Source organism: Volvox carteri, assembly GCF_000143455.1.
Source record: "Volvox carteri f. nagariensis unplaced genomic scaffold VOLCAscaffold_66, whole genome shotgun sequence".
Lineage (NCBI taxonomy): Eukaryota > Viridiplantae > Chlorophyta > Chlorophyceae > Chlamydomonadales > Volvocaceae > Volvox > Volvox carteri.
In genome coordinates this window covers 125,292-150,232 of record NW_003307609.1, presented here as the reverse complement: position 1 = coordinate 150,232, position 24,941 = coordinate 125,292, and the positions used below count along the sequence as shown (strand labels likewise).

The 24,941-nt window shown below is 53.5% G+C and overlaps 1 protein-coding gene across 1 annotated transcript; it reads left to right on the top strand.

Annotated features, from left to right (window-relative positions):
- Nucleotides 1–6,312: 6,312 nt before the first annotated feature.
- VOLCADRAFT_107425 (uncharacterized protein) lies at nucleotides 6,313–8,840 on the top strand (the record flags this gene model as incomplete). Its single annotated transcript, XM_002956862.1, has 5 exons — nucleotides 6,313–6,446; nucleotides 6,498–6,606; nucleotides 7,093–7,179; nucleotides 7,319–8,024; nucleotides 8,509–8,840. 5 exons carry the CDS (start codon nucleotides 6,313–6,315, stop codon nucleotides 8,838–8,840), a joined length of 1,368 nt encoding a protein of 455 aa, XP_002956908.1.
- Nucleotides 8,841–24,941: the final 16,101 nt, after the last annotated feature.

Genomic DNA, 24,941 nt, shown 5'->3' with positions numbered 1-24,941 from the left:
ACACTACCGCATCGCGTTTCGGAAGACGTTGCTCTCAAGGTGGTGCTCGGGACGTTCTGAGCGCTTTCACACGGCGAATCCTGGACCTGCTGGTACTTCCGGACCTGGAGTCACTCGGAGCGGTTCCTGCGGTGAATGCCATCGACGAGGCAGGCCCCCTCGGAGCTCTGCTTGTTCTGGGTTAGTTGGGTATACTGGTGGGGAATGTTGATGGTGGGTTCAAGTTGTTTTGGGACATTCGAACAATTAGGGAGCCATTGCAGCACTTCCCTTCTTGCGGCTCAGCTCATGGATGGGGAGCTTTCTCTCCATTTTTGAGCATTTCCCCTTTTCCCCCTTTCCCCCATCCCTTCACATGCGTGTGAGTCCTATAAGGAAGTGTTGGAGATGCATTGAACGAACGTGCTTCGAATTGCGCAGCTTTAAGCTTGGTGCTTGGTAAACGCAGTTTATCCGAACTTTTTGTCCAGAAATACTTCCGAATCGAGACACGGTCGTCATCTGAACCTGCTGGCCATAGGTGCAAGGCGAGGCCGTACATCAGTGAACGATTCGGGGGTGCTGGCTTGATTTGTATGGAGGCGGCGTTTCCGTCACCATTAGAAGATGCTTCTAGTTCACGCTTGTGGGTCGATATACCTGATTACAGTTGATGTTTTAGGAGAGTCATGCTTCGGGTTGCAGCAGGTGTGGCTTGTGTTGGCAGGAGTATATCTGCTTTTTGGCTGCATCATGAGGGACTTGATTCTGCAGAATGGCTTACTATCTGTATTTCTGGACAAATGTAGGCAGGCAGGCGCAGGATGGCTGTTTGCGAGTCATAAGACTAAAGCTTGGAGTGTGGGGGACGTGATGAGCGTATTATGTCCACGGTGGGCTAGCCTATTCTCGAAGACGAAGCCACTGCTGCTGATGCTGCAGCTGCTTTGTGACTAGGGTTCTGCGCGTTGGTCTGCAGGAAAACTGCAAGAGCTCTGCTAGACGAGTTGTGGTGCCTGCGGGTGCTGTTGGTTGTGCTGTGGGGCTTGCTAGGGTGTGTGTGCGTGTGTAACTAGCATTTGGTGATGAGCTCGTTTCTTTTCAGCCCGGCCGGCAATGGTTTTGTTTGGGGCTCTTGAAGCTATTGACTGCGTGTTTGTATTTATGTATTCTCTCGTGCAATAGCGAGTACGCAGCTGCAGCGCCTCTGTGCTGCTGCAGCGTCTGCAGCATCAGTGGGCGCTGAAGAGGGGGCTGGGTTGCTTGGCTGGCAGGAAGGTGCTGTGTGCATCTGGGCAGTTGGGGGCCCCCATGATGCAGCTGTCCTCGTAACGCTGCGTGAAGCCATTTCATCGGCAATCCCGGGTATAAGTTATTATGATTGCGACCTTGCTTACACTGCTGCTGGTCTAACTGGCGCCGCCGCCGCACGATGAGGGAGTTTCCAACGTAGGCAGTTTTCCGCTGTTGGCATGGCTGCTGGATCAGCCGTCCGGAAGCCGTCCTTCCTCCCTTCTTCTCTGCCTGCGGCTTTTGACTTGGAGTGCCTCTTCGGGACCCCGTTACGTCTCTCCTGCACGATTTACATGACCAGCGCTCACTTAAAGGGGCCGCAGCATAGGGTTGGCTGGCCATGATGGCGGCAACTCAGGGTTATGGGTGGGGAGAAGGGTAGGGGGTTTAACTTAGCATCATGGCCTGCTGCAGGGGGGGAGGTGGGCGATTGCGGTGTTGATATCAAAGGCAGCGCCTACCTACTTGCCTGTGCCTTGAGCACGTCATGATTTTCTAGCCGAACAGTTTGCATTGCTTTGCTGCTGCCTGATGAATGTTCCACGGACTGCAGTAAGTAGTAGAGGTTGCCTAATTTGGCACTTCTCGGTCTACCCCGCTCTCGCTTTGCTCTTGCTGGGGAGCTTGCTAGTACTGCCTGCATAGGTGTGCATAGCTTAGCAGCCTGCATGTCTGTATGTATGTTGTTACAGGGTGGTTAACTTCGCCAGCGGCCCCCTTTCCCGGGGCAGTCCCTGCTCTCCCCTGCTAGAGGGGCACCCTAATCCGTCACCCCATCCGACTTCAGAATGTATTCGTTGGGTTCGGCAACTCACCACCAGCATCCAACCAAATCTAGCGGATCAACGGCGCATCAACTTAGTTCCTGGTCAGCTCGCAAGTTGATATTATCACGTCCTACACCGTCCATAAGATGGGGGGCCACCTCCCATTTCATCACTCCTCAAACACCCGAGGAGCCGGCAGGCGGATTTGAACCCGGGTCGACTGGGTCGACTGGGAGCAGAAGTCAGGCCTTAACCTCTGCCAGCCGCCTGCCTGTCTGTATGTATGTTGTTACAGGGTGGTTAACTTCGCCAGCGGCCCCCTTTCCCGGGGCAGTCCCTGCTCTCCCCTGCTAGAGGGGCACCCTAATCCGTCACCCCATCCGACTTCAGAATGTATTCGTTGGGTTCGGCAACTCACCACCAGCATCCAACCAAATCTAGCGGATCAACGGCGCATCAACTTAGTTCCTGGTCAGTCTGTATGTATGCATGCATGCACGCTTTGTTCTGTTGTGGAGATATAGCATGGGTGGAGGTATAGCGTGTGAAATGGCGTGCCGTGTGTTGCTTGTGTGTGCTTCCTGGAATGTGCGTGAATGACGTTTGGGCCCTCCCTGCTCTTTTCTTTCGGGGCTAGCGTTGTCTTGACCTGGGTGGTTATGCATAAATCGCCTGTCCTGGATTGGGGCTTGAAACTGCTCAATATATCATGGCTGATTGTTGTTCCCTTTCCATCGCGCTTAGGCACAAATAAATCTGTTCGGATCAGCCGTGTGTGGAGCATTTTAGTTTATGAATGTTCCGGCTGCCATTAGTGGGGCTGGTGTGCCATGTGTTTCTGTAAACACAATGACCTATACATATCATGATATTATTCAACACTGTTTGCAGTTCCACATCATCTTATCATCACCTCTCTCGATAATGTCCGAGACCCACAGGGTAGAGGCACAATAGCAGTGCGAGGACAAAAACGGAATTTCCAATAGCCTCCCGTACATCAAGGAACATCCAAACAAACTTACAACAGCGCAGTTTGCCATGCTGCAAGTAAGCACCCGGGTTCATGGGCGGCAGGCTTAGGTAGGAGGTTTCGAGTATATATTGGACTCCCAAGGCAGGGGCAGGGGCACGCTGCAGACAGCTGGCGGCAGCAGCCCTGCCGTGCCTTAAAACCATTTGGACTGGTGGGCAATGGAGAAAACCATTATAGCCATTGTAGCCACAATAATGCAATGACTTGGCATTAGATGCTGTGCAAAGGACAGTGGGGCCAAAGGGGACCTGCTCAGACGAAGTAGTGTCGGCTTCTCGAAGCCCCCGTCGTGTGGCCGCGTTTATCATAACGACCAAACATAATATCTCGCCCCGCTAAAGCGCAATATCGAAAGCCGTCAACATTCCATATTGTATGACATGTCGCCCTAGCTGACAAAATTCGTATGAGCACAAACAAATTTGCCGGTCTCCATGGACCGGGGTTATGGTCACATCAACGTTTCTCGCGCTATATTTCGGTCCATACAATACCGTGTTTCTTATTGAAGGACATGCCGTTGACGACGTCATGCGAATCGTGCATGCAACTTGCATCTCTCCGCAAGTTGCAACCATTGCGGCGGCTTGCCATGCCGAAGGCATCGTGCTGGGGTTCCGATTTGATTAGTGTTTCCCTAATGGGATGCGTGATTTTATGCACAAAACTACGCAAATTTTAGGACCGTCGAGGGCCGCACCGAAGCACCATGGCGCTGTCCGCTCTTGCGCGTTCATCTTCACCGGCCGGCGCTTCCGTAATCGGATGTGTCCACACTTCGAAATGCGTTCAGTAAGCTGTTACTTCTGGAACCTTTTGGAGACTTGCTGAAGTGATGTCCATGTCTGGCCGCCGTATTGGCATGCACCCGGAATCCAGGAAACTCACATCACCCTCGCGCATGGTACTTCCGATTCCCCTTCACGCGACGGTAGTACTTTCCATCCCCTATTGGATCGGTGACTGACACGCGCGAATTTCCACCGATTAGCTTCCCGACTGCTCTTGTAACGTCGGCCTACGGACTGCGCTTGCAAAGTGCGTTGGCGTCCCCAACCGCTCTCTGCACAGCGAGACAGCCCAGCAATTTGCACACATGCGGCTAAGCAATGGGCCTGTACGGGATAAAGGGGTCAGCCCTTTTTCCGGCTTCGAGGAAGCCGACACCACCTTGTCAGCGGCCAGCTACTACACAACCAAGGAAAAAGGTCACAAGATGCATAAGCGGCGGGGGCACCGTTGTGCACCTCTAGATCTACCTAGACCTACCATGATTGTTGTAAACCTGAATCCATACAATGGTGGTATTGAAAGATACCAAATGGGAATCGGGCAAATGGATGGATATTATTATGTTGTTTTCGAGTAAAATCCACCTCGGTGAGCAGAAGTGAGACATCCGTAAAGATCCCGCTAAGAGCTACCAGTGTCTACCAGCGTTCCCAGGGCATCAGCATCCCAAAAATTGCTAATGAACTGGGTACCGTGATCAGACGATTCATATCTGGGAACACCTTGCAGATGCACCACGTTGTCAGAGGATAAATGTTCAGCATGCTCAGCAGTGCAGGACGACATGGTGGGTGCAGTGAGATGAAAGCATTTTCATCAGTCAGTCAACCGTATTTCCCCTAAGCTTTGAGCTGCGCAACAATGAAGTCCATAGACACACTTTCCTAAGGGGCCGCAGGAATAGGCAAGAGTTGCAGGAGTCCCTGCAGGGGAACCTGATGCAGCTTTGTTGTGCTGGAACTGCTCACAGGACAGAACGTAGTTCTTCGCATCCTTAGCCATCTGAGGCCACCATCTGCGTGCAGCCAGGGTGCTCCGCCAACGGTCCATCATGGAAACAGGAAGGGAGATCACGGCATCATTATCAGGCACAATCTCTTGCTGACAAGAGCCCTCCCTTCGAAGCTACAGACCACGTGGCCTGTATTGTGTTCTTCAGTAAATGTAGGGTCAGTGGTGGTGGCAGGTTCAATACACGAGGCCAAGTTGGAAAGCACAACTAACAGCAGTTCAACAGACAGCGGTGCAGCATGTCATGACAGAAAAATGGCCGCGTGCAGAGAAAGGTGCCTATAGAGAGCATCAGCAAATTTAAGGGAGCCAGACGTGTACTACCATGTCTCCCAGTCCCATGGTATTCCATCCACCTAACCTGTCTGCGGCGGTTCAGGGTAGGCACCCCTTGCAGGAACATAAGGGGCTTACGAAAATGAAGGGCCTGCCTTCCAGGTAGCAGCGCTGCTCCTTCAGTGCATATTAAAACAGCAAGCAGATTCTGCTGTAGGTTATCACCCCCACCCAAAACGCCACAGGATGGCAACAGGACAGCATTACCCACAGCAAGAGGTGTCAGATACTACCTCAACACGGAACAGAATTTCAAAACGAGAATTCAGGTAAACTCAGGATAATGTCATCGATCGGTGACAGCACGCTTTAACAGTGAAGCATCGAACACCTGCATGCTGACACAACCCAGCGGGTGTCCAAAAAAACGCTCCCTCTTACGTGTCATCAGATTGTCAAGGGCGAAGTGATCACAGAATACCGCTCAGTAAGCTTACGGAAGCAATTCGTCAACTATAAAGACTTACGCAGCTCTGCAGGTTATCGGTGGGCGCCGCAGTACCTGGCGGACAAGTACAATCCAAATGCTGCAGATGCTCCGCACGCGTCTTAGAAAAGACCAGAATGTCACCCAAATAATAATAAGTAATTTATGAATGAAAGATTGAGATTGACGATCCATAACAGCTTGGAATATCGCAGGAGTCAAACCAAAGCTAATGACCATATGACCGTGTCGAGGCGACCGAAAAAGGGATTCGGGAAGCGGTGACGAGAATATCCGACTCAGAAATGTGGATTTGACTATGCAACTGTTGTAATTTAATGATTTGTACGTCAAAGATCTAAAAAAAGCAGAGCTGTGCAGCTTGTCGAGCATGTGTACCGCCTGCCGGACCGCAATAACCCGTTTCTCGTCCGGCCATGGCCATGCAAGCGCCGCATTCACATTACACCAAATGCATTTTGCATTTTTATCAATACAGTTGAATTCTCTTTTCTGACGGACATTTTAATTTTATCGTCCAGAGTGGACGAGCTCCATCACGCCTCAACCGTTCCATCAAGCCTGTTTCCCAGCTCTAAAATTCCTAGCGTTTGGTATAGCTCATATTCCTTACGTAGTTCTCATATAGTTGCGCGCAATGGAGCATATGTATGACAATGCGCTGTCGGCTGCGGGGCAGAAGGTCGAGCATGCAGTGGAGCATGCAGCAGAGGAGCCCCCTCGCTTACTTCAACCTGATTTGCCTTGGCTTCGTGGTGCATGACGTTACTTCCTTCGTTTCATGGTGAGACGACATTACTTCTTCCTCCTCACGCAACTTTATGGGCACACACAGGCTTGGACGCGTGGAGGGGGAGGTCGGCGTGGCGCAGGCCAGCAGGGCCGTGGCCACAGCAGCCGTAGCCACGGTGGTCGTGGTGGTCGCGGCCGGAGGGGTGGCTATGGTGGGCCCGCGGCAGCGGCGGCGGAAGCAGCGGAGGATGAGGATAAGGAGGCAGAAGAGGAGGTGGACACCGCTGAGGATGATGAGCCACAGGCACAGTAAGCACAGATGTGATGTGGAAATGCATGTGTATGTGGATGGCACGGTAATTCCCAAGGCATGCACATCTGTTGCGCCACAAATGTGGTCGTGGCAATGGATGTGGGGAGTGGAGGGTGGCCCCAGTTCAAATATACACAAGAGATGCATGAGGACCTTGGATATCAGTACCAGGAAGACGTGCACAGGGGCAGGACACTGGGCAGTAGATAATGCAAATGAACAAGTTCAGGGTAAGGATAACGGTTCTCAAGGAGTTGCCGCTGATACTCTGTGCAGCATAGGCCAGCAGAGCTTGTTGCAGTTGGGATGGGGTCCTTCTGTGTTAAGCCAACCTTACATGGATGTTGTACATTGACACGCCACCCACACGTTCCCTTACCACCAGGAAGGAACTCCTTACCACCAGGAGTTCCTTCGACAGCGGCAGGAGGACATCGGGAAGCTGGCACAAGACCTTGTGGGCAACAATTTGGTGGAGATCAGCGGGCAATGGCTCCAGTGGCTCACTGAATGAAAGGTAAGGCTGCTCTGTGTGGATGCACAGTATGGATGCTCCAGTGTCGACATCATTAGGAAAACACCTTCATTTCTGGGATTATCCTCACGTGTAGGTGGGGTTATCCACACTTAAGCAGTGCCGCATGGTGCTTCACTATTTGGATGAACAGAACCGCCCGCTGCATCCAAATGATGAACCACTATTAGGTGTGCACATAAGTCTGCAGCTGGGCCCCCAGCAGGCATTCAGTGGGCGGCAGGAGTTCGGCGCCATTGGCAGGGAGCTTATCCAGCTGCTGTATAATCAGACTAATAAAAAGCGCAAGCTGTGGGAGAAGGATGAGCAACATGAGCAGGTTGATGAGCTGCAGCATTTGCCACCAGGGCACAGGCCATGGCCAGATCTTTCAGACATCCAGGTGCTATTTCAGATCTTCATCTATGGCCGCACAGGTGCCTATCCATCTCTGCTGCAGCTTGAGGAGAAGTACCAGTCGAGGTGGCGGCAGGGATACAAGCAGTGCTGGCAAGAGATTAAGTATCTTTATAACAAATGCATCATGTGGACCACCTCACAGCGTTGCTGCACGGTGGTCCAGGCTGCACAGTTCTGGCTTGCTGTGCAGAAGAGGGAGCAACTTAGCCTGGACCAGCTGCAACATTATGTGAAAGAGCAAGAGCTGCAGGGCGAGCTGAAGGCAATTGTCACCCCTGTGCACCCTGATGTGTACAAATTGCCTGTAAAGGGGGCCCAAAAGGTTGCTCTCCGCAGAGTTCTGGCTGGCGAGGCTGGGGAGGCAGCAGCAGCAGAGCAGACTGGTGGAACAGGCAATGGGGCTGGGGAGGCGGCAGCAGTGGCACTAACTGGCAGAACCGGTGGCAGGGCTGGGGAGGCTGGATCAGGCAGGGGGACATCAGAAATAGCAGTCATGGGAGGGTCGGGCACCTTTCCAGTGGAACAGGGTCGTGGGGTTGGGTGACACAAGAAGCAGCGTACCACTGGTGGTGCTTCCAGAGCCAATTACACAGGGTGCACAGATTCCCAATGCTTACATGCTGTCCTGCAAGGAGCAGCATGAGTTGGCAACTTCTCAGGGCACCACCATTCATATGAAGTACAAGGTGCCATGTTGCCATGCCATCTCCAGCCTGCTGGGCAAACTGTAGTCGGAGTTGCCCCTGGCGGAGAAAAGTGCATACAGTGAGAAGCATGCCGCGCTTAAGGCGGCTAAGGACAGCTTCGATACCTGAGGCCAGACCCTCACCTTTCTGTGGTGTAACCGTTGCTTGTAATCAACCACAGTCCCAACCTGTCAGCGAATTCCCAAGACTGCTTCGATACCTGAGGCCTTTCTGTTTGCCCTTTCTGTTACAAATATGTCAGCAATTAGGCTTGGTGCTGTCGGGAGATTAGGTAACGTGGGGCTGACAGCTGGGTGGCGAGAAATCCAGGGTGACGTGCTGGGTGCGGGCTCCGTGGTGGATGTGCGGACCAGTGCAGGGTACACGGATCAAGTTCGTCGAACAACCTGTCAGGTGACAGACCTGGTGCCGTATCCAAAAGCAAATTACGGCAAGCAAGTGTGTGGCAGCCTAAACACACCATCATGCCCGACTCACTATGACGACGGGTGATCGCGTTACGTCGCGTTAAATTCGCGTTACGAGGCTTTAACGCGAGTTTAACGCGACGCTAACGCGATGTAACGCAATCTTAAGCACTGATAACGCACCGGTTCGCTTGTGCGTATGGCCTAACGCACATCATCTTTATTCGCATGCGAACGAGCTGAGTAATTTTGGCTGGCAGTGCGTTAGCTTAAGCAACTAACGCAAACTAACGCAAACTTTACGCGATCGTAAACGCGACCAGGTGACTTTTAACGCGAGCGTTACCTTACCTATAGGTGTAACGCATACGCAAGCGAATGGCATACGCGGCTGCGACTGGTGCGAATGCGTATGCATATGCGAATGTGGCGAATGATATCGCGAGTTTTACGCGACCCTAAACGCGACCAGGTGACTTTTAACGCGAGCGTTAGCTTAGCTATAGGTGTAGCGCATACGCATGCGAATGGTGCGAATGCGTATGCACATGCGAATGTGGCGAATGAATTCGCGAGTTTTACGCGACCCTAAACGCGACCAGGTGACTTTTAACGCGAGCGTTAGCTTAGCTATAGGTGTAACGCATACGCATGCGAATGGTGCGAATGCGTATGCACATGCGAATGTGGCGAATGAATTCGCGAGTTTTACGCGACCCTAAACGCGACCAGGTGACTTTTAACGCGAGCGTATCGCCAAACGCAAGGGATTGCGAATGGCATACGCGACTGCGAATCCTGCGAATGCATGTGCTACCATTTGAATTTTACGCGAGTGACTGCGACTTGCGTGCGGGACTGCGAACTGTACGGCCAACCGTGCAATACAAAAGCTTTACAATAGCAGTACACGAGCTGTACAATGTGCAAAGTGCACCGCCGTTGCACATGACCTGCAGGTTCACAGCTGTGAACCACAGCACTCACTGCTTTCTTCATACATTTGAACTATCCCTGAATGACAGGTACGAATTCATAGCAAATCCTAACATGACCGATGCAACTCAGCCAGCAACTCTTACCATGGAAAAGGGTCCAACAGTCTAACGTCAGAAAAAATCGACACACAAATGTTAAGCGCATGTAAATGTACCACAATACAGCCACTATTGTCTTCTTATTAAAGCGCTCAATCCTCGCCTCCGCTGATGTCATCTTCACGAACGACGGCATATATCTGCATATGAAAGGATCACAGCAAATCATTGTTTAGGCAGGAACACATAGTTGTGAGCATGTTACGTACAATGACGGCTGTAGGTGTGACACCGGCATAACGTGCCTCGAAATAAGGCAATAAAAAGCATTTAGTTAATAGCCATGGTCGTGCAACCAGAGGCTTCATACCTCCGAACGGCCGCTACGTGGCATGCCACGTCCCGTTTGAGCCCGACTCTTGTTCATATCCTTACCACCATCCTTGCGCTTGTCCTATTCCTTGCGATTCTCCTGCTCGTGTCCTTGGAATGTAAAATGACAAGGCATAATGTCAGTGTATGCACCTGCATGATGGCCACTTACTGCCGGTGCCGTCTAGTCCCCCTTTTCCTGCTTTCCCCTGCTTGCCTGCGAATGAATGCTGCGCCATTATAGAGGAAGAAAGACAGATTCTTGTTATGAAGATGCTAATTCATTAGGCTTTACCTTACACTGTCGTCATTGGAGGATCAGCGTGAGTATAAGCAATGCATACGCGCTAAACAACAAATTCAAGATAATCTTATTAGTGCAATGCGCGCAATGAATTACTGCCCTGAGGACACGGGCAGCACTGGGGCTTACGCCCAACTTACTCCCAACTCCCAACTAACCCTCTTACTTAACGCAAGCTCGCATAAGTTGTTGCGTCAGAGACAAATGCCAAAGGAGAAGATACCCCCTCTAACGGTTGAAATACTGAACCACCACGGCGCTTCGTGCCGAGCCGCAAGAGGGCCAAAGACGTGAGAGCTGCCAGACAGGCGCGCACACCGAAACTCCCGAAGCCAAACGCCTCGAAAGACCTCCGAACGACACCCCAGCAGCAGGGGCGGCGGACGCGCCACCTCTACACAGGCAAAAGAGGGAACAAAATAAACGCAAAGCGCCAACAGACTGACCCACCGCCACCGACGCGACGGATCACTCAACAGTTGCTGATGGACGCCCACTGAAGGAAGGGTCGATAGGAAGCCAAAACATGTGCCCGCTCAGGGGTGACCAAGCGGCCAAAACTAGGGGCTTGAACTGAAACACCGGGTCTGCAACAATGACCGCTCCACGAACCCAGGTCACCGACAGCAGAGAAAACGGACAAAGAAAAGATACAGACCTAATACGACAAACAACAAACACAAGGCCGCGAAATGGAGACACACGAACCCATTCAGCGCCAAAAGAAGTACTCGAACTTAGTCCAGAACCAGCGGTGTTGGAACCGGCGGTAGCATCGGATATCAAGCAAAGCGAAACCGCTCCGAAATCAGGGGAATTCCAGTCGCTGGTAACACAACACGATGAAAAAACCAACTACCTGCACAGTGCCTTCCGAGCGCACACCTTCGCACAACAAATTCCTTCCTATTCGCTCGTCGTAACTGTGTGTCCGCTCCCCTGCACAATATGCAATTAAGGCGCTACCTCATTGAGGTCCCATTGCCCCTACAAGATATTATGAGCCCCCAGGGGGGGCATGAAATGCTAGGAAAGCGCACCTCGGGGGCACACGACCCCGCAATTGCAGCGCCACACTGACCGACCGAGTGCTAAGCAAAGCACCCACAAGACGACTGAACCCGCACTGCCAGACCTGCCAGGAAGGGGGGGAGATAGGTGCTCGACCCTCCCTCATCCGGCACAAACAGCTCCGTATTCGAAGGCAGGAACACAAGGTCAACCGCCAACTCCATAAACTGTTGCCACCAAGGTTGGGCCGTCCAGTACGGCACGACTAGGAAAGACACCCTAGCACTGCTTGAGTGCACGTGTTTTCCACACTGATTAAGACAACACGCTGCTGAAAGAACGGAAGAAAGGACTGCAGGATGGACAGCGTGCAACTCCTTCCAACTGACGTGCTCATAGAGCTCTGGTGCCGACCAATAACCGCGCGCCACACGATCATGCAGGACCGCGCCCCCCTCGCATGGTGCTCTGTCGATCTAAGTGACGCCCAGCACCGTGCGGCAGTGCACGAACTTGATTTCACCCAGTGCCTTGGTGAGAATGTCAGCCACCGTGTTGTTGGTGGTACAATAGCTGAGCTTAACCTCACCGCGCACGGCCGTTTCACGCATGATGTGGTGGTGCACATCGATATGCTTGGAGCGCACCAACGTGATGGGGTTGTTGCCGAGGCTGAGCGCGCCTTGTGAATCCAGCTGGATGTTGATGGCGCCGGGTGACAGGTCCAGGTCGCCCGCCAGCTTGCGCAGCCACATAGTGCCTCGTGCACGGCTGCTGCGGCGGCCTGGTACTCGGCCTCGAGGCAGCCAAGGTGCGCTGCAACTGGCTGCTCCAGCTGACCGCTGCACTGCCGAGCAAGAATGTGTAGCCCGTGGTGGACCGGCGGGTGGCTGGGTCACCGGCCCAGTCCGCATCACTGTACCCGCCGAAGTTGCTGGTGTCGCTGCTGCTGTCACCACGGTACCGCAGCCCGAGTGTGCAGGTGCCGGATAGGTAGCGCATCATGCCCAGCACGAGGCCCATGTGGGCCTTGGTGGGGACGGGCATGTGTCACACGAGCATGCTCAGAGTGTGTGTAATGTCCGGGCGTGTGCTGGTGGTGAGGTATTTCAGCTCGCCCACCAGCACACGGTAGCCGCTGCCATCAATCACTGTCGGCTGGGCGTCGCTGGCTGGCAGAGCACACATGCCCTGAGGCAGCAGGGTGGCGCTCGACTTGGCATTCTCCAGGCTGTGGCGCTGCAGCAGCTGCTCCACATAGCGCTGCTGCATGAGCACGATGCAGCGGTTGCGGCCATCCTGGACGATCTTCATGCCGAGGTAGTAGTGCGCCTCGCCAAGGTCACGCACTGTGAAGCAACCGGCGATGGCTGCCTTGGTGGCCGCGACCACTTGCAGGTTGTCCGCCGTCACCAGCATGTCGTTGGCAGTGTGCTCTGCACTGTTGCCTCCGCCGCCGCCACTGCCATCGGGCACGTTAGACTTCGTGCTGTCAGCGCTACCACCTGAGCAGCGGTGGACTTCCCGACTCTCCGCCGCCGCCGCTGCTGCTGCTGTCAGGGGGGGGCCGTCACTGACCGGGGCCAGCGGGAGTGTGCAGGGACTGCCGTTGACTGCGGGTGTTGGGGTGGAGGGGTGGTGTTGGGGTCACCGGGGGTGGGGTGGCCGCTGGGGTCGGCAGCTTGGTGGGCGGTGTAGAGCTGCCGATGGGGTCGCTGCCGCCGGGGCAGGCGGGGCTAGTGCCGAAGGGGGTGCCCGCCCATTGTGAACCGGGCTGTGGCGGTCGTCATTGAAGGTGACGTCGCTGCTCACGGTCACCTTGCCCTCAATGAGGATGCTGTGGGTGGCCGTGCCGTGCTCCGGTCGGCGGTAGGTTTCCGCCTTTGCACGAGGACCGAGTTAGTCCTGCTGGCTGGGTGGGATGCGGACGTAGGCCAGGCAGCTGAAGGTGTGCAGGTGGCTGACGTCGGGGGGGATGCCGTGATAAGCTGCCCACGGCGTGGCCTCCCGGCCCTGAGAGGGGGAAACATTGTGCAGGAGGTTGGTGTAGAGCACAGCCTCCGGCCTGTAGCTGCCCGGGAGTGCTGCGTCGTGCAGCATCGTCCGCACACGGCCGAAGAGCATGTGGTTGAGTCACTCCACCGCTCCGCTCTGCTCCGGGGTGTATGATGCCGAGTGGTTGTGCACGGTGCCGTGCTGGCACAGCCACTGCCGCAGTTGCTCGGCGATGTACTCACCGCGTTTGTCGCTGTGCAGCATGTGCACCTGTGCATGGTTCAGGTGGTGGGCCTCCAGCTGCGTCACCATGTCCTGCAGCACTTCACCCACTTGGCTCTTGCTTGCCAGCGTGCGGACGGCGGACAGATTGGTGGCACCGTCCAGCAGCATCAGCAAGTAGCGTGCGCCCCCTTGGCCCATGGTCGGCATGGGCCCGCACAGGTCAGAGTGTACGACCTCCAGTGCATGCTGCGGCCGGTTGCTGCGGCTGGGATGGGCGGTTATGGTGGCCTTCATGGTGACACAGGCCTCGCAGACGGTCTCCGCTGCCTGGTGTAGTGCTGCTGGAGTGACCTGTGGTCCCTGCACCAGCTACTTGCTGATCAGTTGCTCCAGCACGCGGTAACCGAGGTGACCGTACTGGCGGTGCAGGCGCTGTGCTGCCGCAAGTTTGGCGACTGAGCATTCGGCGGCCCCGGGGCTGCCGTTGCCTGGTTGCCCTTTGCCGTTGCTGTCACCGTCCGGCTGGCCTCCACCGGTGTGGCTGCCGGCGGTGCTGCCGCCACGGGCGCTGGGGACAGCGGCGGCACTTCCGCCAGCACTTCTAACTGCGGCCTGGCCCCCACCGGCTCTGTCGCCCACGTGCCGAGGGCATTGACGGTGACGTCGGTTGGCGCCTGCAGGTCCACGTCCATGCGTAGTTCCCACGCTCATTCCATGCGGTGATAGACGGGCTGTTGCGAGGGAGGCCGATGCATGAGAGCCAGCAGCCCGTCTTGTCCGTGCTGAATGTGACTGAGCAGCTGCATGTCACGAGAAGGTTGACAGATGTTAGGATGAGGCCCGAGCTGGGGACGTGCAGCATGTTGTGCAGCCGGACATTGTGTCCATCACGTGTACGCAGGTGCAGCTGCACTGTTCCCATGACATCGGCCAGCTGGTTGTTGCCCCACTCGATCAGCCGTGGCGCGCCGGCGGGGACATGGTTGTGCAGCAGGGAGTGGTCACCCGTGAGGTGGTACGGTGAGCCTGAGTCGAGGATGACTCGTGAGCTGCTGCCACTGCCGTCGATGACCAGCACTGTGGCACGGCTCTGGCGTGAGCTGCTTCTGCTGCTGTCCGAGCCGCTGCCACTGCTGCCGCCTGCAGTGTCGCAACCGTTGCGGTGGCTGTTGCCGCATCGAGCACGGCCACATTCGAGTGTTCCGTCGGTCCCGCTGTTACCACCATTGCCGCTGCCAGTGTCCCTGCCGCCGCCGTCACAGTGGCGGTTGCGGCTGCCTCAACTGATGTTGCCGGCGGCGTGCAGCTGCTCGAATGCGTTGCTGTGGTGAAGGCCGATGGACTCGTCCGCCTGCTTAACGGGGCACTCGCAGATGTAGTAACCAGGCTGTCCGCAGTAGCGGCAGGTGTCGCCAGCCCCCACGGCGCCTGCAGCACTGGCGGTGCTGCCGACTCCACTGGGGGCACGGCCAGGGCCGACAGCTCCCACCAGGCTGGTCTTGCTTGCTTGGGTCTTGAGGTTGTTGTCCTTCTCCCGCAGCATGAGCACGAGCTGTGGGGTCGTTAAGTTGGGCTGATACATCGTGAACTCGATGGTGATGGCGTACTGCGGAGGCAGGCCATGGAGAATGGCGTGGCGCACCGTGCTCTCGTCCCACTGGCCGCCGGCCACAATTATATCGCTACGGAGCTGCTCTGCCCGCTAAATGAAGTCAGCGGTTGTCTCCCCGTCACGCATGTTCAGCTGCATCTGCGGCTCAACCAGGCTCAGCCGGGCCTGGGATGCAGAACGGAACTGTTGCTGTAAGAGCTGCATGGCGGCGAGACCGGTTGGGCAATTCATGAGCAACTGCTTGATGGGCAGCTCACAGGACAGACGCAGGTAGCTGAGCGCCTGTGCGTCCTCCTCCAGGGCGTCTTGGGAGTTGCGGCTCGGAGGCGACGGGTTGTTGATGTAGCTCTTCAACTTGGACGTTGCGAGGAAATCGCCTAACTCGCCGAGCCAGTGGGAGTAGTTCGACCCATCCCAGAGGATGACGGTCTTACATCCCTTCCCCATGATGGTTGGCTAGCGAGCGTGACTGATGAAGACGCGTTCCCCGCCGCTTTTCTGGCAACTAGTTGATGTTATGATGCATCGTTGGTCCGGCGTACGACGGCGCCTGGTGCGATTTATGCGTCCGGAAGCCCTTTCAGCCTCCAGGCATGTCCCCACCTGCCTCACAGCCACCGACGCATCTCACGGCGGGGTTCTAATTGCGTGCGCGTATGGATGCTCCTTACCCCGCCGCCTTTCTAGCAACTAGTTGATGTTATGATGCATCGGTGGTCCGGCGTACGACGGCGCCTGGTGCGATTTATGCGTCCGGAAGCCCTTTCAGCCTCACAGGCATGTCCCACCTGCCTCACAGCCACCGACGCATCTCACGGCGGGGTTCTAATTGCGTGCGCGTATGGATGCTCCTATTCCTGCCGCCTTTCTAACAACTAGTTAATGTTATGATGCAACCTTTGTCCGGCGTACGACGGCGCCTGGTGCGATTTATGCGTCCGGAAGCCCTCTCAGCCTCACAGGCATGTCCCCACCTGCCTCACAGCCGCCTACGCATCTCACGGCGGGGCTCTAATTGCGTGCGCGTATGGATGCTCCTATTCCTGCCGCCTTTCTAACAACTAGTTACTGTTATGATGCATCGTTGGTCCGGCGTACGACGGCGCCTGGTGCGATTTATGCGTCCGGAAGCCCTTTCAGCCTCCAGGCATGTCCCCACCTGCCTCACAGCCGCCGACGCATCTCACGGCGGGGTTCTAATTGCGTGACCGTATGGATGCTCCTTTCCTGCCGCCTTTTTAGCAGCTAGTTATGTTATGATGCATCGTTGGTCCGGCGTACGACGGCGCCTGGTGCGATTTATGCGTCCGGAAGCCCTTTCAGCCTCACAGGCATGTCCCCACCTGCCTCACAGCCGCCGACGCATCTCACGGCGGGGTTCTAATTGCGTGACCGTATGGATGCTCCTTACCCCGCCGCCTTTTTAACAATTAGTTATGTTATGATGCACCGTTGGTCCGGCGTACGACGGCGCCTGGTGCGATTTATGCGTCCGGAAGCCCTTTCAGCCTCACAGGCATGTCCCCACCTGCCTCACAGCCGCCGACGCATCTCACGGCGGGGTTCTAATTGCGTGACCGTATGGATGCTCCTATTCCTGCCGCCTTTTTAACAACTAGGTATGTTATGATGCATCGTTGGTCCGGCGTACGACGGCGCCTGGTGCGATTTATGCGTCCGGAAGCCCTTTCAGCCTCACAGGCATGTCCCCACCTGCCTCACAGCCGCCGACGCATCTCACGGCGGGGGTCTAATTGCGTGACCGTATGGATGCTGCTATTCCTGCCGCCTTTTTAACAACTAGGTATGTTATGATGAATCGTTGTCCGGCGTAGGGCTGCGCCTGATGCGATTTCGTTTGCGGAAGCCCCCCCTGAGTGCTGCCAAACATGTTATTCTCTCATGAGACTGCGTTAAGGTTTACGAACTGAGTATGCGACCAACACATAAAACATCGCATGCGAATTGTTATGTCATGCGATTCATCAAAGGTAAATCGTGTGTGCTTGTTGTGTGTTAGCTTAGGCCGCATTAACGAGCCTTCATACGCTTGAAACGCAACATTTGTTTGCATGCGAATTGCGTTGCGATATGTGTGCGTTTGGTAAGTGTTAGGCTGCGTTAAGCTTTACGCAATGAGCCTTTATACGCATGAAACGCAGCATGTATTAGCATGCGAAATGCGTGGCGACATGTGTGCGTTTGGCGAGTGTTAGGCCGCGTTAAGCTTTACGCAATGAGCCTTTATACGCATGAAACGCAGCATGTATTAGCATGCGAAATGCGTTGCGAAATGTGTGCGTAAGGTGAGTGTTAGGCCGCGTTAAGCTTTACGCAATCAGCCTTCATACGCATGATACGCAACATGCATTCGCATGCAAATAGCCTTGCGGACTGTGTGCGTTTGGTGTGCGAGTGGACGCGAATTGCTTTACGCATTGTCTCCCCACACGCACGAATCGCAATATGGAATCGCATGCGTATCGCCTTGCTACACATGCGCGTATGCTTCGCGTTTCAACATACGCACGGATGAATTGTTCAAGTCGACCAAAACGACGCAAGTTTATTTCCAAATAAACCTTTACAATCTGAAAATTATAAATTTTTAAAAAACTTGGCCAGAAGGGCCGATTTCCGCTTTTCCATAGCCGTTGTGCGTTAGCTCTTTGCGTTACAAAAGCATGCTCATTCGCACCTAACGCTAAGATTCGCACCGTTACGCGAACTAACGCGAGCTAACGCGGACTTAACGCGATCACCCGTCGTCATAGTGACTATTGCAACCCCAACATCGACAACTCTGCAAAAGGTCCTGATTCCTCCGCACTATCCTTGCTATTCTAGTCAATCGAGCGCCTAGGCGCCTTGTACACCTGCTGCAGCATCATGTATCGCTTATGTACCCGCCCTCATCAGACCCGCCTGCCCTGCTGACATTTGAGCTGCCACCGTCGCACGCTGGACCTGCTCATGAGTAGCCCACATCGTCGGCGCTGCAGCTGCCCACGAAAGACTTGCATGCCCCGTCGGCGCTGAAGCCACAGGCATCAGACCTGAAGGCCCCGTTGGCACCAGAGCCGCAGACAGAACTTTATCGTTTTCATAACATTACTTTGAAGTCTTATAGCCAGTTCATATGCTACGTTACGTTAAAACTTTTTGGGAAAAGTGGTCGGTTCGGACATGGTAACGGTACGTTACCGGTAAAGTGGACGAAAAGTCTAAAGTGACCGAGGGGGGGGGGTTGAATTTCGTCAAACGCTGACCCCTCGTACCGTTACCTGAATTGCATCGCCAATTTCGCGAGCTATAACAAACGGTCAAGCCCAATCGCTTATAAAGACCACATATTTGACAAATTGTGCGCGCTTTGCACTCCGACCGAATTTCTAGTCACACCGCTGCAGTTCATTTTAGAAAATGAACAAGGACAACGCCGCTCGTGTTGCTCGACCGCTCACGACCGCTTACATAGCCAATATGTAACCCATTGTAGTATCAGGGCTGAAGCCACCCGCGAAACGGCAAGTCGGCCGCACTTCCGGCGGCATGGGCCGCACCGCGTCGGCCCACACGCTCAAACTCTGCCACTGAGCATCGAACATATCTTCAAGGATATCAAAAATTTCATCCATCGCGACCGCTAGGGCAAACGCCATCGCGGCTCGCGCGGGATGCAGTGCCATTGCAGTAGGCAGGGCTGCCAATAACCCTTCAATTATATATTGCGATTCTAAGGGGATGTGCTGAGGTTATGGCCATTGAAAGACATAAAATGGAGATGGTTTACACAGCTCGCGCCAACGAACACAACGTCGTCGTAATGTCCCATGTGAACTGGGTGACTTTCTCAGGCCCACTTTTCCCAAAAAGTTTTCGCAACGTAACGTAGCATGTGAATCCAGTATTAGGTGTTACCATTACCAAAATGTCATCGAACTTCATTGTAACTCGAGGTCTTAGGTATTACGGACTGGAAGGGTGTCCCACTTCCAGCTCCAAAGAAAAGGAAACAGAAAATACTACTTTGCTCATTTTTTTGGGGCGGGGCCCCAGCGCGAAGCGCCCAGGGGGGCCCCGACCTGTAGGATTGCCCATGTCCGTGTGTGTGTGTGTGTGTGTGTGTGTGTAACGGACCAAACATAATATCTCGCCCGGCTGAAACGCGTTGTAGGTACTATACAGCATTCTCTATTGCAAGGTATCTCGCATGTAGCCAACAAAAATCGTATGAGCACAAACAAGTTTGGCTGCCTCAATTGACCGAGGCCAAAGTCACATCAACGCCTCTCGCGCTAAATTTCATCCCGAAAGGTACCGCGTATCTCATATTTGAATTCTTAGATGACGGCGTATGACAACTCGAACTCCCATGCCTTGAGTGTGTAACGGATCAAACATAATATTTCACCCGGCTGAAACGCGTTATCGGTACTATACAGCATTCTCTACTGCAAGGTATCTCGCATGTAGCTTACAAAGACCGTATGAGCACAAACAAGTTTAGCTGCCTCCATTCACCGACCTCAAAAGTCACATCAACGCCTCTCGCGCTAAATTTCATCCCGAAAGCTGCCGCGTATCTCATAATGGAATTCTGAGATGACGGCGTATGATAACTCGAACACCCAGCTTGTGTTACCATTTGCCGGCATGAGCAATCCGACATGCCACCAGCAGGCCAACAAATTTGCTTGCATTTCTATATGAAATACACAAGCTGCTTGTTTGTACATTTACTTTGGCCAATGCACGGGGCCTCCGAGACTTGCGGTGTGCCGCGATGAAGCTCGCGGCTGTGGGGCGGATTGCTGAGGCCGCTGGCGCTTCGGGGATAAACATCACAGACAGCACCGAACTTCACTCAGCTTGCGTTATCAATTTGCCCGCACGGGCATTCCGACTTGCGGTCTGCCGCACTGTCCATGCGGCATGCACCTGGGATGGATGCGATTCGCGTGGAGCCCGCAGGCGGTGCTGACGATTCCGCCGGTGCGAGCTTAGCTCCCACACCATCAATACTGCTGCAACAAAGCACATCTCCCACCGCAGTGACACTACCCATCAATTGTCACACGTGCCGTGCTAGCTACCGGCCTGTACGGATGCAGGGGGGGCCCGCCCTTTTTCCGGCTTCGAGGAAGCCGACACCCGACTTGTCCACTTGCGCGTACACATGTGTATCTGTGTCTCAAATTGAGACACAGATACACAAATTGATCTCAAATTGAGACACATTGAGACTCTCAATGTGTCTCAAAGCAACCCAAACATACGCAAAGACCGGCCGCGCGCGTCGGCTTGACAGCTCCAAACGCTACCTATGGTTATACTTTAGCACTAGGGGGCATTGGGGAGCATCTTTTCGGCCCGAAATCTGCGGTGGCCGGTCGGAAATCGTACACGGTCCGGCCGGTCCGGCGGGATACCGCGGTCGGCCGACATGTCTCTGTATCGACTGCACTCGACCCGTTCGGGATCCACTGTTGACTCGACCCGTTCGGGGTCCACTGTAACAATCGCATTCTCTGTATCGACCCGTTCGGGATCCACTGTTGACTCGACCCATTCGGGGTCCACTGTAACAATCGCATTCTCTGTATCGACCCGTTCGGGATCCACTGTTGACTCGACCCGTTCGGGGTCCACTGTAACAATCGCATTCTCTGTATCGACCCGTTCGGGATCCACTGTTGACTCGACCCGTTCGGGGTCCACTGTAACAATCGCATTCTCTGTACCGGCCGCAAGTACAACTTCCGGCTTGGTAATTGAGCCCAACAAACCTTCAGTTGTCCACCGAACACCAAAGACTGCTCAGAAAAGTACGTTGTCAATAGCCATCAAAAGCTGTCCTCCTTAAAGGTGAATAAATGATCTTGGCCAAACAAGTAAAAGCCATCTTCCTTGAGAACATCAGACTTTCTAATTTGTTTGAATATTTCCTGCATGGATAAAATATTATGCAATTTTCCTTATATCTTCAGCACGAACTGGTAGCACACATTGGCCGTATCTCGGAATGGCCGAGCACAGGACCCAGACCGCAACCCGAAAACCCTAAGCGCACGTACACTTCCGCCGTAATCCATGCGGGCCTTAAAAGCTAGTCCGTAGCTCATGCAGGCTTTTACGGCAAGTCAACAGACACATTTTGCATAAGTGGTCGTTAAAAGGTGGCTGCGGCTGCGTGTAAAGGTATGTTCCTGCTGTCTAGGAGTAGTTTGTCCAGCCATGCGCGCTTCCTGCTGGAAATATAACACAATCACACGCACGCACCAAATGACGTGTGTTGTCGTTATTGCCATCGTGTCGCTTTGTTTGATTGTATGCTTCCTTATACATGTAGGTATCCAGCAGCAGGGCAACGAAATCCAACACAAGCGGCCTCCGAAGATCTGCTTGCTTTATGGTAGGTCTTACGTTACGGGCGGGTGACTTGCTGATGATGGTTATTGGATTTGTAGGGTGTGCACATGTAGTTTCTGTAAGCGGGTGGGTACAAATGCAGTTTCTGTTTGACTTGCTTGCACTGCTATATTTACTTACAAAGATAAATCCATGCATGTGTATTGCTCATAACGTTTACAGTCGGTAAGAAACGTCCCTTACAGCGGTCTACACAGCGTTACGTTAAAAGTCTCATCTCGGTCCCATTTCGGTCAAAAGCTGGACATGTTCGAGTGGATCACATTTGAACATATGTTTTACACCTGAGACAAGTCGGCACTAGATAGAGTGTCGGTTTCCGCAGTCCTGGCTGGTGAAGCTGAGTCGACCCCGCCCGCCGGTGCAGCAGGCCGAATCGGCCTTTTATTACTTTTACCAGGCCATCCTGTCAGCGGTTGGCGTAGATGTTTGATAGAAAATGGACGAGCCTGCTCGGATTAAGATACAATAAAAATGTGTTTGAATTTGCGGAATGAGGCACAGAAGTGTTGTTTTCGGGTGAGTCATAATACCGACCCTTTCTTCAAAACGCGGTTTTTTGATGTCCTTCCGGCCGCGGTCAATAGCACTCGCGAGCAGACATCGGCAAACGCTTCGGGAGTTTCGGGTCGTACCGAAACTCCCGAAAACATAAATAGAGTTCCCCAAGCCGGCCGGCTTGCAGAAATAGGATTTCCCGTATACGAAAGTTATACGAAAGGTGGCGACCTAAGTCTGCGGTCAATGTCAAAGATCGCGGTCCATTGTACTGGACGTGTAATGTTATGAAGTTAGTTGACGAGCTTTCGATATACGTGTGTGACCATGTCGTAACTTCGGGGCTAGAAATAGATCCGTTCAAGAGACCAGAAAAACTCCGTTTGCCGATGTCTGCTCGAGGCCCTCCAACAAAGAAACTGACTTTTTATCCGTGCAACAGACTCTTAAAGCAAGGTTTCGTACGAATTAGATGTAACTTTCATGCACATTTCGATTTGTGCGACCGTCGTAAAGCTGAAGTGAGTCAGAATATCGCAGGCCACCTGTACTCTTTGCACAATCCGGCAGGAACGCCGTAACAGAAGGCGCTGCGGCCGGGGCCGAAGCGTGGTGTTATTGAATAAGAGAGAAAACATGGTGAAATGCAAAGCGCAGAAGTTAGGAAGATGTACAGTGTGAAGTACTGGCCGAGCATAAGGCGGTTGCAAAGTTCGCATGAAGAAATGGCAACGTGAAGCGGCAAGCAAAGAAGGGAAATAAGTTAAGAAGGAATAGTAATAAAATATAGGATGCTGTACCCAAGAACTGCAGGTAGAGAAGTGTACGGAGTTAAACCTTAATAATGGGAAGTTCATCTGCAACATTATCAGCAAATCGTCCACAAGGAGACGAGGGAGGGAATTGAGAGGAGGGAGAGGAGGGAAAAGGAATGCGAGGACTACTCGCCGAGGATGGAGGAGAGCGTGAGGGAGAGAACGGAGAGAATTAAGAAGAGGGAGACGAGGGAGAGGAGGGACAGAAGGGAGAGAAGGGACGAAAGGAGAGAGTGTTGTATCACGTCTTTTCCAGAAAAGAATTGATCAGTGAATTTGGATCCCGTGATACCCAGGATACTACAGAGAGGAGGGAGCGGAGACGTGTTCAGGGAAAGGAGAGAGCGTTAAGAGAGGAAGGAGAGAGGCACAAGAGGGAGAGGAACACGTTAATGTAGCTTGTCTTTTCCGACTACAAAGCTCAGGATTTTCCCAAAGCATCCCTGGCAAACCAGGCGAAGAAGTCAGCCTTTCGGCCACCAAGGCACAAAACAGGTACAAGACGACGATAGCTTTAAAGCTATCTGATGAGTTGTGCTTGTGTAACAAACTCAAAAGCGTTCGTCGTCTTGTACCTGGAATTTGCTCCTGTAAGCTTTCTATTGGTAATCGTGCCTCATTCAACTCATCGTATTCGTACCATTTCTCGTAAGTCCCATCACAACATAGGCTGGAGCACCCTCAACCACACCCATTACACAGTAAGACAATTCCTCATGTGGGCAAGCCTACATACGTGTAGCGTGCGTTTTCGTGACGGATTTATGCCTGGCGTGGAGCAGTGCTATATGTAGGCATAGCTGGGCATGCATCATCAGCAGTAGTCCATATTTAGCCGTACATGCGCTATGCATGGCAAGCCCTGGAAAAACTTTTTTGAGTTTATTCATGCACCTTCCAAAGGCAGGGCAATACCGCCGCGGCAATACCGCGGCCAATACCGAGGCCATTAAACATGACTCGTTAGCAGCAGATCTGTTGTACCACGTCTTTTTGCAGAAAAGAACCGATCGGCGGATGACAGATCCCGTGATACCCAGGATACTACAAGATGATGGCGGTGGTAGCACGTTGCTGTTCCCTGTAACACCGGGCAAAGATTACTCAGGGAGATGCCAAGGGACCTGAACCCTTCTTATATTCCTCCACCCTTCGAGCGAACGTCCTCGGGCGCCCCCGGCATATCCCGTACACTACGTAGGATACTTGGTTATTTGAGATCCCGTAGGACTTTAACTTATCATGTTATTGTGACATTTCGTCAGTCCCCGTCAGTGTTTTTTTTGGTAATATATTACTTTTTTGGGAATAAATGGGGGTCTGAGCCTGGAAGAAATGGAATAATTGGTCAGTTGGCCGTACTGGTTCATTACTTCGGCCATAAGTCGCCCCAAATGCCTTCTGCACATATAAAACTGAACATTTGGAGCTTATACACTATTTATGTATAAAATATTTGATGATATCACCATGAGACGGCCCGCTGTTGCATTCAACTTAGGTCAACGGGGCATTCGTTCATTCTTGACCAAAGCAAACGGCTCAGAAAGTCCGCAGACACAATGCCCCAAACATTTAGGAGAAGAATTAGATAATACAGAAGACAAGGATAGGCATGCCGTAGTTGCCACTCTTGAAGTCAGTGAAGCCAGCGATTTGAGTGAAGCTGAGGATCCCCCAGCGAAGCGGCAACGCACAACTGCAGCAATCAGCGACTCAGCTGAGCAGCTTGATTCTGACGAGGAAGGGCCACCGCCCCAAGATGTCGCCACGGCACCACCGCCACCTTCAAGGGCGGGTGCTTCGCAGCACGCACCGCTGGTGATTCAAAAGCCAGGCGCGGCGCCAGCAAACACAGCGTGTGCCAAAAGGCCAAAGCGATGGA